General features: G+C 40.1%; 1 protein-coding gene across 1 annotated transcript in view; it reads right to left on the minus strand.

Annotated features, from left to right (window-relative positions):
• LOC132385358 (heat shock cognate 71 kDa protein-like) overlaps nucleotides 1-12692 on the minus strand; it is a 44583-nt gene extending 31891 nt beyond the window's left edge. The window contains exon 1 of the mRNA XM_059957397.1: nucleotides 12669-12692. Coding sequence (XP_059813380.1) covers nucleotides 12669-12692 — 24 coding nt within the window. The remainder of the gene's footprint in view (nucleotides 1-12668) is intronic.
• Nucleotides 12693-14436: the final 1744 nt, after the last annotated feature.

Genomic DNA, 14436 nt, shown 5'->3' on the forward strand with positions numbered 1-14436 from the left:
TTACTATTTATTTAACTTAACTGTTTAATGCCTATATATACACTTAGTGTAATTGAGTTCTTTTCTAATACTTGTTTTGCATTGTACTGTAAAGTTAACAAATTTCATGCCACGTGCCGTTGATACGAAACCTGATTCTGTTTCTACAGATGCACAGCAGAGGGCATCCTAATCGCTGGATCACAGCATCCGGCCTACCCACCCTCAGGTGGGCCAATAACATCATGAAGGTTCTGACTCACCATGCTCATGGACTGTTTGTCCCACCCCCATCAGGGAGGAGGCAACACAAACCACGCCAGGACCGCCAGACTCAAAAATAGTTACATTCCCCAAGAAGTAAGGCTGATCAATGTCTTCACCTCTGGAAGTTGCAGTAAGGCAAGGGTTAAAGAGAATGCTAGCCCAGGGCAGCTGTAGACAAGTGTCACTTTCGGAGTCTCAATCCAAACTAGTGACAATATAACAGAAAGACGTTAAGCATCTCCAACAACAAAGGCTCTATTGTCCTCACTGACTTTTTAAATATCATCGGCTGTCCATTTGAAGTTTCGGTTGGGTTTAACACGTCTATTGTGAATGGCGAATGATCTTGTAAATAAGGAATTCACATATATACAACTTATAATGATCAATATCCAGAGCTAATAAGTCAATTTGAATATTCAGAGTTCAGAATACTGACAGGGGCTAGGTTGTACTCCTTGTCTACAAGTAAAATTAATAAAATGCTTGAGTCCGAGTGTTCTGGGCCCAGTTACTGTACTTATATGATTTTGTTATGGGCAATGATAATTATTTCAGCATGTCCACTAATACCACCACTACTTTATTATTGCCTTCAGTCACATTATGTACAGCCTAATGTCACATTCAGTCTAAGTCTATAAGCTGTTTATGCATTTATATGTATTGTGTGTGCTTTTTTAGTATTATTGTGTTCACTTTTTGTTTGTTTTTCTGTGCCGCATCGGATCCAGAGTAACAATTATTTTGTTCTCCTTTACAATTGTGTACTGGAAATGATGTTAAACAATTTTGAAGTTTTGAAAATTTTGATCGTGTCTATCTGGTGGGCACAGGTTAATAAGTTTGCCAAAACCAGTCCCAGTGTTGTTCAGTTCTCTGTTCTGTTTCCCGCTTCGCAACAGAGCCGGTTAATTTCAGTTTTTCCTCCAGTGACCTGCATTCCTGAGACTTTGCCATTGCTCCTGCCACCTATCCCACTATCATTTCTACAAATCCCTTGAGTTTACGATTTTCCAAACAGTATATATATTCTTCATGAATATTAGAATTTCTGACAGCTACATCAGCAATTTGTGATGCTACAGTTCAGAGAAGTTACATATATAACGTGAACTTTATAATTTTGGAAAGCTGCATGTATCACTCGTAGAGACTGCAATTTGTGAAACTTACCGGTACAATCTGAACACAAGAAATTCTGCAGATGCTGGAAATCCAAAGCAACACATACAAAATGCTGAAGGAACTCTGCAGGTCAGGCAACATCTGGAAGTGAACGAACAGTCAACATTTCGGGCCGAGACCCTTGTTCAGGACTGAAAAGGAAGGGGAAAATGACAGACTAAAAAGATGCCGGGGGGTGGGTGGTGGAGGAGGAGGAGGATTGCTGGAGAATGCTACGATTTCTGATCGCCGCGATTTGAAAACTACTGGCATCATTTCTGAAAGTTACAATTAATGATGTATGGTTTCTGGAGTCTACACATTGGGAAAGGTACACGTACAATCACAGACTGTGACAATTTATGAAGGCTGCCTGTTATAACCTCCTGATATAACTGTCACTCACTAGGTGTAGTTTTGCTTTTCAGACATTTCTCTTTAAACTCTAGAGACTTGTGCATGAAAATCCAGGATATCGGCAGTTTGAGATAATCAAACCAGCCCGTCTGGCACCAACAATCATTCCTCGACTAGATTCAGTTAAATCACATTCCCTCCCCATTCTGATGTTTGGTCTGAACAACTGAACATCTTTCTTCTTCTGACTTTTAACTGCAAAGTCAAAGGTGCATTAACACCACTGACAGAACTGCAATGTGGCGTAGAGAGTTACAATTTTGCAAAGAAAAATTTCTTCAATCCATTGTAAGCCCAAAATGATGGCAACCAGTTCTGCTGTACATACTGATAAATGATTAGTAAGACATTTCTTTATGGCTACCTGTAATTCTAGCACAAAAAATAACCACACAAACAGTCCCAGCTTAATTATATTTTTATCCATCAGTAAAAGTAATTAACATATCACAATAATTTCCCTTAACCAACAGACTCTCAGACATACAAGGATCCTTGGACTTCATTAAAACAAGCAACCTAATATCAACTGAAGTGATTGGGGAAAAACCAGGGTGGGGTTACCAAAAAAGTGACAGTGGGGCATATTGCAAAATCCAGCAAACCCATATTCCTAGTGAGATGAGATCCCAGCCACCCAAAACTGAAAACACTCTTCTTGTGATGTTCCCAACAGTCTTCCAACAACTGGGTGATCATTCCTCTGCCCCACCAAGTTAACCCAGTATGTTAACACTAACTGCGACCTCCACAACTGTAAGGGTTATGGTCCCATTTCAACCAGTAAAGCTGAAACAGGAGATGACCTCACTGCACCACAACACTTCTGGGTGGGGGGGGGGGGGGGTACAACCTGTTCAAAAAGGACGGGTTACACCTGAACCCAAAGGGGTCCAATATTGTTGCGGGCAAATTTAATGGAGCTGTAAGGGAGGGTTTAAACTAATTTGGCAGATGCTGAGGCTTAATCACAGCCAGTGGGATGTATTACAGGGTAACAGAGACATGGTGCAGTTAAAACAGAAAGCAACAAGTACTGGACTGAAAGTGTTATATTTGAATGCACGCAGAATGAGAAATAAAATGGACGATCTTGAAATTCTGCTACAGATTGGCAAGTATGATGTTGTGGCCATCTCTGAAACTTGGCGAAAGGATGGCTGCCATTGGGAGCAGACCCTCCAAGACTATACGGTGTATCGGAAAGACAGGTTAGTTGGCAGAGGGGGTGGTGTGGCTCTGAGTATAAGAAATAATATTAAATCACTGGAAGGAGATGACATAAGATTAGAAGGTCTCTGTGGGTTGATTAAGAAATGGCAAGCATAAAAGAACCCTAATGGCAGTTGTATACAGGTCTCCAAACAGCAACCGGGATGTGGATTACAAATTACAGCAGGAGATAGAAGAGGCATGTCAGAAAGGCAATGCCATGATAATCGTTAGGGATTTTAACATAAAGGTGGATTGGGAAAACCAGGCTAGTACTGGAACTCAAGGGAGAGAATTTGTAGAATGTCTAAGGGATAGCTTTTTAGAACACTAGGGGATCGACTGTGCTGGATTGGGTGTTGTGCAATGGTTGGGAAGTGACAAGAGAGTTTAAGCTTAAGGAACCTTTAGGGAACAGTGATCACAGTGTGATCGAGTTCCCTTTGAAATTTGAGAAGGAAAAAATAAAATCTAATGTGTTGGTATTTCAGTGGAATAAATGAAATTACAATGGCATGAGGGGAACTGGCCAAAGTTGACTGGAAAGGGACACTAGGAAGGACAGCAGAGCAGCAATGGCTGGAGTTTCTGCAAAAAATGAGGGAAGAGCAAGACAGATATATTTCGAATAAGAAGAAATTTTTGAATGGAAGAAGGAGACTACCATTGCTGACAAGTGAAGTCAGAGCCAAAGTAGAAGCAGAAGAGAAGACATTCAAGGAAGCCAGAGCCAGTGGGAAAGATAGCCAGTGGGAAGCCAGTGGGGAGCTTTTAAAAACTTGCAGATGGAAACTAAGGTCATTTGGAAGGAAAAGATGAATTATGAGAGGAAGCTGGCAACTAATATCAAAGAAGGTATTAAAAGTTTTTTTTAAGTATATAAAGGGTAAATGAGGGTCGAGGTTAGATATAGAACTAATACAAAATGACGCTGGATGCAAAGATGGCAGAGGAACTGAATGCGTATTTTGCATCAGTCTTCACATTTGAAGATGTCTTCAATATACCAGAGATTTAAGAGCGTCAGGGAAGTGAAGTTTGTGCAGTGAAAATTACAACTGAGAAGGTGCTCAGGAAGCTTAATGGGCTGAGGGTGGATAAATCTCCTGGACCTGATGGAATGCACCCTTGGGTTCAGAAGGAAGTAGCTGCAGAAATTGCGGAAGCTCTCTTGCAGTGATCTTTCCAGAATCGATAGATTGTACCGGGTGACTGGAAAATTGCAGATGTTACTCCGCTATTTAAGAAGGATGGGAAGCAGCAGAAAGGAAACTATAGACCTGTTAGCCTGACATCAGTGGTTGGGAAGTTGTTGGAAGCGATTGTTAGGCTTGAGATTATGGCACATAGGCCAAAGCCAGCATGGCTTTTTGAAAGAAAGATCCTGCTTGATAAACCTACTGAAATTACAAGCAAAGGAGATGCAGTAGACGTGGTGCACTTGGATTTTCAGACGGCCTTTGTCAAGGTGCTGCACATGCAGCTGCGTAGCAAGGTAAGAGCCCATGGAATTACAGGGAAGTTACTAGCAGGGGTGGAGCATTGTTGGTCGGCAGAAAAAAGAGTGGGGATAAAGGGGTCCTATTCTGGCTGACTGCTGGATACCAATAGGTGTCGGTGTTAGGAACGTTACTTTTTACAATGTATGTCAATGATATGGACCATGGTATTAATGGATTTGTGGCAAAATTTGCCGATGATAGAAAGATAGGTGGAGGAGCGATAACGTTGAGGAAACAGAGAGACTTGGATAGTTTAAGGGAATGGGCAAAGAAGTGACAAATGAAATACAATATTGGAAAGTGTATGGTCATGCACTTCGGTGGAAGAAATAAATGGGCAGACTATTATTTCGATTGGGACAGAATTCAAAATGCAGAGATGAAAAGAGATTTGGGAGTCCCTGTGCAGGATACCCTAAAGATTAACCTGCAAGTTGAGTCGGTTGCGAAGAAGGCGAATGCCATTCATTTCTGGCGGTTGGAATATAAGAGCTGGGATGGGATGATGAAGCTCTATAAGGCACTCGTGAGGCCACGCTAGGAGTATTGTGTGCAGTTTTGGGCTCCTTATTTTAGAAAGGATATACTGACATTTGAGAGTGTTCAGAGAAGATTCATGAGAATGATTCCAGGAATGAAAGGGTTACTGCATGAGGAATGGTCTTGGGCTGTATTCCCTGGAGTTCATGAGAATGAAGGGGGAATTTTATAGAAATATTCCAAATGTTAAAAGGCCTGAACAAATTAGATATCGGGAAGTTATTTCCCATGGTCGGGGATTCTAGGACAAGAGGGCACGACTTCAGGATTGAAGGATGTCCTTTTAGAACAGAGATGTGGAGAGATTACTTTAGTCAGAGGGTGGTAAATCTGTGGAATTTGTTGCCACGAGCGGCTGTGGAGGCCAAGTCATTGATGTATTTAAGGCAGAGATAGATAGGTTCTTGATTAGCCAGGGCATCAATGGAGAAGGACTGAAAGCAGGGGAGTGGGGATGACAGGATGAAGTGGATCAGCCCATGATTAAATGGTGGAGCAGACTCGATGGGCTGAATGGCCTACTGCTGCTCCTATTTCTATGGTCTTATGGTCTAACACAGTTTTAAAGCCCGAGCTGGTATCACATCCAATCATTTTTAATTTGAAGATGAAGCTGATCCATAAGTCACACAGCCATAATCAAGTACCAATTTAAACAGATATAAATGATCCACAGAGATTTTTGTGTAGCACCCCAGGAGTTACCACATAGACCCAAGGATATTTAATGCCCCTTTACAGTTATCAATTATTTTACTGATATGGTGCTTCAGGTTATTCTACAGCCACATTCCAAATAATCTGATCACTGACACTTCCAGAGTTTGACAAATTTCAAACCAAGTGCAGGTCCCAATATTGATCCTCTGTAAAACACATAACTTGTGTTTTAGCTACCAAAATCTTCACAGCCCATCTACTTGCACACTGTTCGACCTTATTAATCACTAATTGCATTCCATATACTGTTACAATTAAACTTCTACCTCTAATCCACATAGCTCCATCATCTGCAAAAAGTGATTTAGCCACCCATCTCAGAGAAAATATCATTCATCATGTTATGAAGCAATAAAGGGCCACACTAGAGAGGATATAGCTGCACTATGTTCCCCTCTGCAATTATAACAATTAACATTACACGTTCACAATCTTCATATTTATCTTTGCCGCCACACTTACTGCATCTTAGTTTCCCACGACACACTGCCGCAACATTCCCGAGCCTGTGACATTTGTAACATTTAAGAGGAAGTGGGACACACTCGTACATTATAACTGACGTACCCCAAACTAACTTTATCAGGGAGCTTCACCTCATCAAAATAAATCAGTACAGATAAACTACCCATCCTTTCCCCAGTTCAGACAACTTGCAATCTCTTTTCCTCCCGAGAAATGAGATTGAACCTCTTCTGTCGAAATCTCCACCAGAACTCCAGGATAACTCTCCTAATGTCTCTATTTTCATTATGCAACATAGATACTACCTTTTGCAAGTAATGTCTTCAGACGGAATGCCTTCTCACTACAAATGATGAACACATCGCTTCCTCCTAAAGCACGAGCATGATCTGTATTCCCGATGGGCGATTTTAACTCTGTAGTTGATCGAAGAAGGCCGTTCCGGGTCAAGTTTAAACAATATTTTGAAGCTTTCTTCCCGTATTTTTTTCAATATACCCCGCCCTTGCTCTCAATCGCTTCAAATATATTCCAATATTATGTTCCTTTCTTCGTTTTCCAGATTAGATTCAACTTCATTCCAACCTCCTTCCACCAACCCACGTTCACTCGAATCCTCCATTTGCAGTTCCCTGCCCAGATTCTCGCCCCGACCTGAACCCACACTATCTCCCAGCAACACCAGCCACCACACCTCCCAGCCAAGCCTCGAACCTCCAACTGAACCTCTTCTTCCGATTTTACTGGCGGTTGCAGCCCAACCTAATGGTGCATTACCACCACCAACTGGACTGCAGTGTGTTGTAGAGAGTTGGGAAATAAATACCTGCTCCTTTTATCAGATGAAGACTAAATTACCCCATAAAGCCCTGTAAAAGGTAAGAAATGTAAGACAACATTGTGAATGAAATTAAAGCCACTTCCATAATTTGGTAAAGTGTTTAAATGAAAACCATCACCTCCCAAAGCTAGTAGTGCAGCCTGCATTTGCTTTCTTTCAACCTTACATGGTTTACGTTGTAAAAGAATGCATACAAATGTTTCATACAAGGTAAATGGTAGGAACTTTTAACAGCTATTTTGGCCAGACAAGCAACCTGGGCATTCTCCTCAACACCTCTGTGTGCAGGGACCCATAAGAAGAGACATGTAGAGCAATACTTTGAATATGAAGTGAAGTTTGAGGAACTTCCTGCAATAAATCTGACCGACTGCTAGAATGACCTTTTTTAAGACTAGTCAAGGCCAAAAAATAATCTGAACAAATTACAACTTTACAAGGACAAATTTCTTTCACCAATTAGACATTGGCTGAATGGGAGAAGTCAGAGGTGATAGTGGAGGATTGATTCTCTGAGTGGAGGCCTGTGACTAGTGGTGTGTGTGCCACAGGGATCAGTGCTGGGTCCATTGTTATTTGTCATCTATATCAATGATCTGGATGACAATGTGGCAAATTGGATCAGTAAATTTGTTGATGATACAAAGATTGGAGGTGTAGTGGACAGTGAGGAAGGTTTTCAAAGCTTGCAGAGGGATCTGGACCAGTTGGAGGAATGGGCTGAAAAATGGCAGATGGAGTTTAATACAGACAAGTGTGAGGTATTGCACTTCGGAAGGTCAAACCAAGGTAGAACATACAAGGTAAATGGTAGGACACTGAGGAGTGCAGTAGAACAGAGGGATCTGGGATACAGATACAAAATTCCCTAAAAGTGGCATCACAGGTGGATAGGGTCAGAAAGAGAGCTTTTGGTACATTGGGCTTTGTAAATCAAAGTATTGAGTATAAGAGTTGAAATGTTATGGTGAGGTTGTATAAGGCATTGGTGAGGCCGAATTTGTAGTATTGTGTGCAGTTTTGGTCACCAAATTACAGTAAGGATAGTAATAAGGTTGAAAGAAGGTTTACAAGGATGTTGCTGGGACTTGAGAAACTGAGTTACAGAGAAAGGTTGAATAGGTTAGGACTTTATTCCCTGGAGTGTAGGAGAATGAGGGGAGATTTGATAGAGGTATATAAAATTATGTTGAGTATAGCTAGAGTGAATGCAAGCAGGATTTTTCCACTGAGGCTTGGGGAGAAAAAAAAAAGAGGACGTGGGTTAAGGGTGAAGGGGGTTAAGTTTAAAGGGAACATGGAGGGGTTAAGGGTGAAGGGGGTTAAGTTTAAAGGGAATATTGGGCGGCTTCTTCACAGAGAGAATGGTGGGAGTGTGGAATGAGCTGCTAGATAAAGTGGTAAATGTGGGCTCATTTTTAACATTTAAGAAAGACACGGATGAAAGGGATTTGGAGGGATATGGTCCAGATGCAGGTCAGTGGGACTAGGCAAATAAAAAGTTTCAGCACAGCCAAGAAGGGCCAAAAGGCCTGTTTCTGTGCTGTAATATTCTATGGTTCTATGGTTCTAACTGTAAACCTAAAATGATGGCAACTAATTCTGCTGTATACACTGATAGATGATCAGTGAGCTGTTTGTGTATTGTTCCTGTAATCCAGACATTCCCAGTTAATCTATCTTTGGACCCATCAGTACAAATAGTTAACATATCACAATAATTTTCCTTAACATATTGATGAACCAAATGTCTTTTGGGCATATCAGGATCCTTGGACCATTAAATCTTGCAACCAAAAATCAACTATAGGCATTGGGAAAAAACATGGTGGGGTTACCAAAAAGTTACCATGGGACATACTGCATGACCCAGCAAACCCATAGACCCAGCATGATGAGAATCCAACCACTGAAAACTAAAAATACCCTTCATGTTCCCAACAGTCTTCCAACACACTTTTAACAGGATTATTATGACTCTGCCCCCTCAATTTAACCCACTGTGATAACAATAATTACAAACTCCGCAACTGTAAGGGTAATTGTCCCATTTCAACCAGTGAAGCTGAAACAGGAAATGACTTTACTGTAACCACAACACAGTCTTAAAGCCTGAGCTTGTGGCACAGCAAACATTTTAAATTGTGTGCTCGTCTATTCATCCTCTTAGTAAAACATACAATTAGTGGTTTATCTACTGAAAGCTTAAAACCCTGTTCTCTCTCTCTCTCTCTCTCTCTCTCTCTCTCTCTCTCTCTCTCTCTCTCTCTCTCTCTCTCTCTCTCCCTCTCCCTCTCCCTCTCCCTCTCCCTCTCCCTCTCTCCCCCCCCCTTAGTTTTTCAGGTTTTCTGAAATCTACCAACTGAAAGAGAATCAGCAGCCAGAACGGAAACTAAGGAAACCCAGATAATGGAATTGACTGATGGATTTGACTGATAATGGAATTATTGATATTTGAAGATTTTGGCATTCTAAGGACAAAGAGTTTTCATTTTTCTCACATGTTTATCATTCCTACTCGAGAATTGATTATTTTTTTATTGACTCTTGTTTTATTCCATCGGTAATTGGTTGTAATTATGATATTATAGCCATCTCTGACCATGCTCCATTAAAACTTTCTATTACATTTACAGATACAGCTTCTAGTGCTAGACAATGGCAATTTGATTCTACCTTACTGCAAGATCCGGATTTTATTAAATTTATGAAGGAACAGATCGATTTCTTCTTTTCAACTAATTCCATGGATGATATTTCTTGCGGAACACTTTGGGACACTTTTAAAGCATATATATGTGGACAGATTATCTCCTACTCTACTGGTCTGAGAAAACGCATTAAGGTGGAAACTCTTTCATTGGTTGATAAAATTAAAGAGAGTGACAAGAAATATTCAATTACTCCTAGTAAGGAGCTTTACAAACAAAGGGTTGAACTTCAAACAGAACATAGTTTATTACTTACATCTTCGATTGAAAATCAATTAATGAAAACCAGATCTGATTTTTATATACATAGTGATAAATCGGGTAAACTGTTAGCTAATCAATTGAAGAATGCTTCGGTTAAACGTCAAATTACTAAGATCCATCAGCAGAACAGGGATCTGACAGTTAACCACGATGAGATAAATAAATCATTTCAAGATTTTTATACCTCCCTGTATCATTCCGAATTCCCTCATGATTGTAATACCATGTGTGATTTTCTTGGGAAATTGAATTTTCCAAAATTATCATCAGATGATCTTTCAATATTATAAACTCCTATTATGGATGCAGAAATTAAAGGGGTTATTTCCTCTATGAATTCTGGAAAAGCACCAGGTCCAGATGGGTATACAGTAGAATTTTTTAAATGTTTTTCCGCTACTCTTTCTCCTTGGTTATGCAGGGTTTTTGAAGAAGCAATTAGATTGGGCAATTTGCCACAATCTTTTTATAGAGCTTCCATTTCTTTAATATTGAAGAAAGATAAAGACCCTGCTGACTGTGCATCCTATAACCAATATCCTTATTGAATATAGATTCCAAGATCTTTTCCAAGTTACTGGCATCCAGGCTGGAGAAGGTATTACCCCAAATTATTTCGGAAGATCAAACCGGTTTTATTAAAAATCGCTACTCTTTTATCAATGTTAGGAGATTATTGAATATTGTTTATACTCCTTCGCATACCACTTCAGAATGTGTTATTTCATTAGATGCAGAGAAAGCATTTGATAGAGTTGAATGGCCATACTTATTCAATGAGCTTGAGAAGTTGAATTTTAGTCCGACATTTATTTCCTGGATTAAACTGATATATCATACTCCAGTAGCCTCGATGCTTACTAACAATCAAAGATCTCCCTTTTTTCGTTTATTTCGGGGTACTAGACAAGGCTGTCCTCTTAGTCCATTATTATTTGATATTGCTTTAGAACCCTTGGCAATTGCTATCAGAGAATCACAGAACATTTTTGGCATTAATTGTGGGACAGATATACATAAATGATCATATGCAGATGATTTATTATTATTTATTTCTGATCCTGAGAAACCCATTCCTGCAGTTTTATCATTGTTGGCTCAATTTAGTGATTTTTCTGGGTATAAATTAAATCTTAATAAGAGTGAATTGTTTCCTTTAAATAGACAGGTTCCAATTTATGGAAATTTACCTTTTAAATTAGTTAATGACTCTTTTATTTACTTAGGGATTAAAATCACAAAAAGCTATAAAGACTTATTTAAGGTTAAGTTTTTACCCTTAATCGATCAAATTAAATGTTTGTTTACTAAGTGGTCACCACTACCTTTATCTCTGATAGGTCGGATTAATGCTATTAAAATGGTTATTTTACCCAATTTTTATTCCAAAATTAATGCTATTAAAAATTAATGCTATTAAAATTAATGCTATTAAAATGCTATTAAAAAATTAATGCTATTAAAATTAATGCTATTAAAATGGTTATTTTACCCAATTTTTATTCCAAAATCTTTTTTTGCTAATGTTGATTCAAAAATTTCCTCATATATATGGCAGAATAAAAATCCTAGGTTAGGTAAAATATATTTACAGAAGGCAAGGAAGGAAGGTGGATTGGCATTGCCTAATTTTAGATTTTATTATTGGGCAGTTAATATCTGATACTTGATATGTTGGTTAAAGGATTGGGATGGATCTTTTAGCCCTCATTGGGTGAACCTGGAAATTAAAGAACCTGGAACCTGGAACCTGGAAAGAATTTGCATTGGGTTCTATTTTAGGGCTTCTCTTCCCTTTGCTCTTTCTAAATTGCCGAAACGAATCGACAACCCGATAGTTAAACATACTTTACGTATATGGTTTCAATTTTGGAAATTTTTTGGGTTGACTCAGTTTGTTTTCAATATTCCTATTATATCCGATTGCTTTTTTTATCCTTCTATTATAGACCAAGCTTATTCAGCTTGGAAGACTAAAGGATTACTACGATTACTACAAAGGATTACTATACACGGATGTTCCGTGGAGAGCATTCAGACTGGTTGCATCAGCGTCTGGTCTGGAGGGGGGTGGGCTGGAGTGCCACTGCACAGGATGGAAGTGAGCTGCAGAGAGTTGTAAAGTTAGTCATGGACACCAGCCTTTGTAATATCCAATACATCTTCAAGCAGCGGTGACTCAAAAAGGTTTGTGTCCACCGTTAAGGATCCCCACCACCCAGGACATGCCCTCTTCTCATTGTTACCATCAGGAAGGAGGTCCAGAAGACTGAAGTCACACACTCAGTGATTCAGGAACAGCTTCTTCCCCTCTGCCATCAGATTTGTGAATTTACATTGAACCCAGAAACAGTACCTAACTACCTTTTTTATTTGTTCTTTTACTATTTATTTAACTTAACTGTTTAATGCCTATATATACACTTAGTGTAATTGAGTTCTTTTCTAATACTTGTTTTGCATTGTACTGTAAAGTTAACAAATTTCATGCCACGTGCCGTTGATACGAAACCTGATTCTGTTTCTACAGATGCACAGCAGAGGGCATCCTAATCGCTGGATCACAGCATCCGGCCTACGCACCTTCAAGTCACCTTCATGAGTCATCGTATTCATGGAACGTTTGTTCCACCCCCTCATCAGGGAGTCAGAGATTGGTTAAGAAAAAGGAAATATGACAGAGCTAAGGTGAGTGGGAGGACAGATGATTGGGAAGTTTTTAAGGAACAACAGAACTTAACTAAAAAGACAATACGGGGAGAAAAAATGAGGTACGAATGCAAGCTAGCCAGGAACATAAAGGAAGATAGCAAAAGCTTTTTTAGGTATGTGAAGAGAAAGAAGATAGTTAAGAACAATGTTGGGCCCTTGAAGAATGAATTGGGTGAAATTGTTATGGGAAACAGAGAAATGGCAGAAGAATTTAATGAGTACTTTAGATCTGTCTTCACTATGGAAGACACAAGCAATCTCCCAGATGCATGGATGGGCCAAGGACAGAGGAAATGAAACAGATTGACATTCGGAAGGAAACGGTGATGAGAAGACGATGGGACTGAAGGCTGACAAATCCCCAGGTCCAGATATTCTGCATCCTAGGGTACTAAAGGAGGTGGCCCTGGAAATTGCGGATGCATTGGTAATCATTTTCCAATGTTCCTTAGATTCAGGATCAGTTCCTGAGGATTGGAAAATGGCTAATGTTATCCCACTTTTTAAGAAAGGAGGGAGGGAGAAAACAGAGAACTATCGACCTGTCAGCCTGACATCGGTAGTGGGGAAGATGCTAGAGTCCATTATTAAGGATGAAATAGTGGCATATCTAGATAGCAGTGATAGGATTGGGCCGAGCCAGCATGGACTTACCAAGGGTAAATCATGCTTGACTAATCTGTTGGAGTTTTTCGAGGATGTAACCAGGAAGTTAGACAGGGGAGATCCAGTGGATGTAGTGTACCTCGATTTTCAGAAGGCATTTGATAAGGTCCCACATAGAAGATTGGTGGGTAAAATCAAAGCTCAGGGAATTGGGGGGGGGGAAGGCATTGACATGGATAGAAAACTGGTTGGCAGATAGAAAGCAAAGGGTAGCGGTGAATGGGTGTTTCTCGGAATGGCAGGTGGTGACTAGTGGGGTGCCACAGGGCTCGGTATTGGGACCACAGCTGTTTACCATTTACATTAACAATTTGGATGAAGGCATAGAAAATAACATCAGCAAATTTGCTGATGATACTAAGCTGGGTGGCAGTGTGACATGTGATGAGGATGTTAGAAGAATTCAGGGTGACTTGGATAGGCTGGGTGAGTGGGCAGATACTTGGCAGATGGCGTTTAATGTGAATAAGTGTGAGGTTATCCACTTTGGGAGTAAGAACAGGAAGGCAGATTATTATCTGAATGGTGTAGAGTTAGGTAAGGGAGAAATACAAAGAGATCTCGGAGTCCTTGTTCATCAGTCACTGGAGGTGAATGAGCAAGTGCAGCAGGCAGTGAAGAAGGCTAATGGAATGTTGGCCTTTATTACAAAGGGAATTGAGTACAAGAGCAAGGAAATCCTCTTGCATTTGTACAGAGCCCTGGTGAGACCACACCTGGAGTATTGTGTACAGTTTTGGTCTCCAGGGTTAAGGGAGGACATCCTGGCTGTCGAGGAAGTGCAGCGTAGATTCACAAGGTTAATTCCTGGGATGTCTGGACTGTCTTACGCAGAGAGGTTAGTGAGACTGGGCTTGTACATGCTGGAATTAAGGAGATTGAGAGGGGATCTGATTGAAACATATAAGATTATTAAGGGATTGGACAAGATAGAGGCAGGAAATATGTTCCAGATGCTGGGAGAGTCCAGTAC

The sequence above is a fragment of the Hypanus sabinus genome, assembly GCF_030144855.1.
Source record: "Hypanus sabinus isolate sHypSab1 chromosome 1 unlocalized genomic scaffold, sHypSab1.hap1 SUPER_1_unloc_1, whole genome shotgun sequence".
NCBI classification, from domain to species: domain Eukaryota; kingdom Metazoa; phylum Chordata; class Chondrichthyes; order Myliobatiformes; family Dasyatidae; genus Hypanus; species Hypanus sabinus.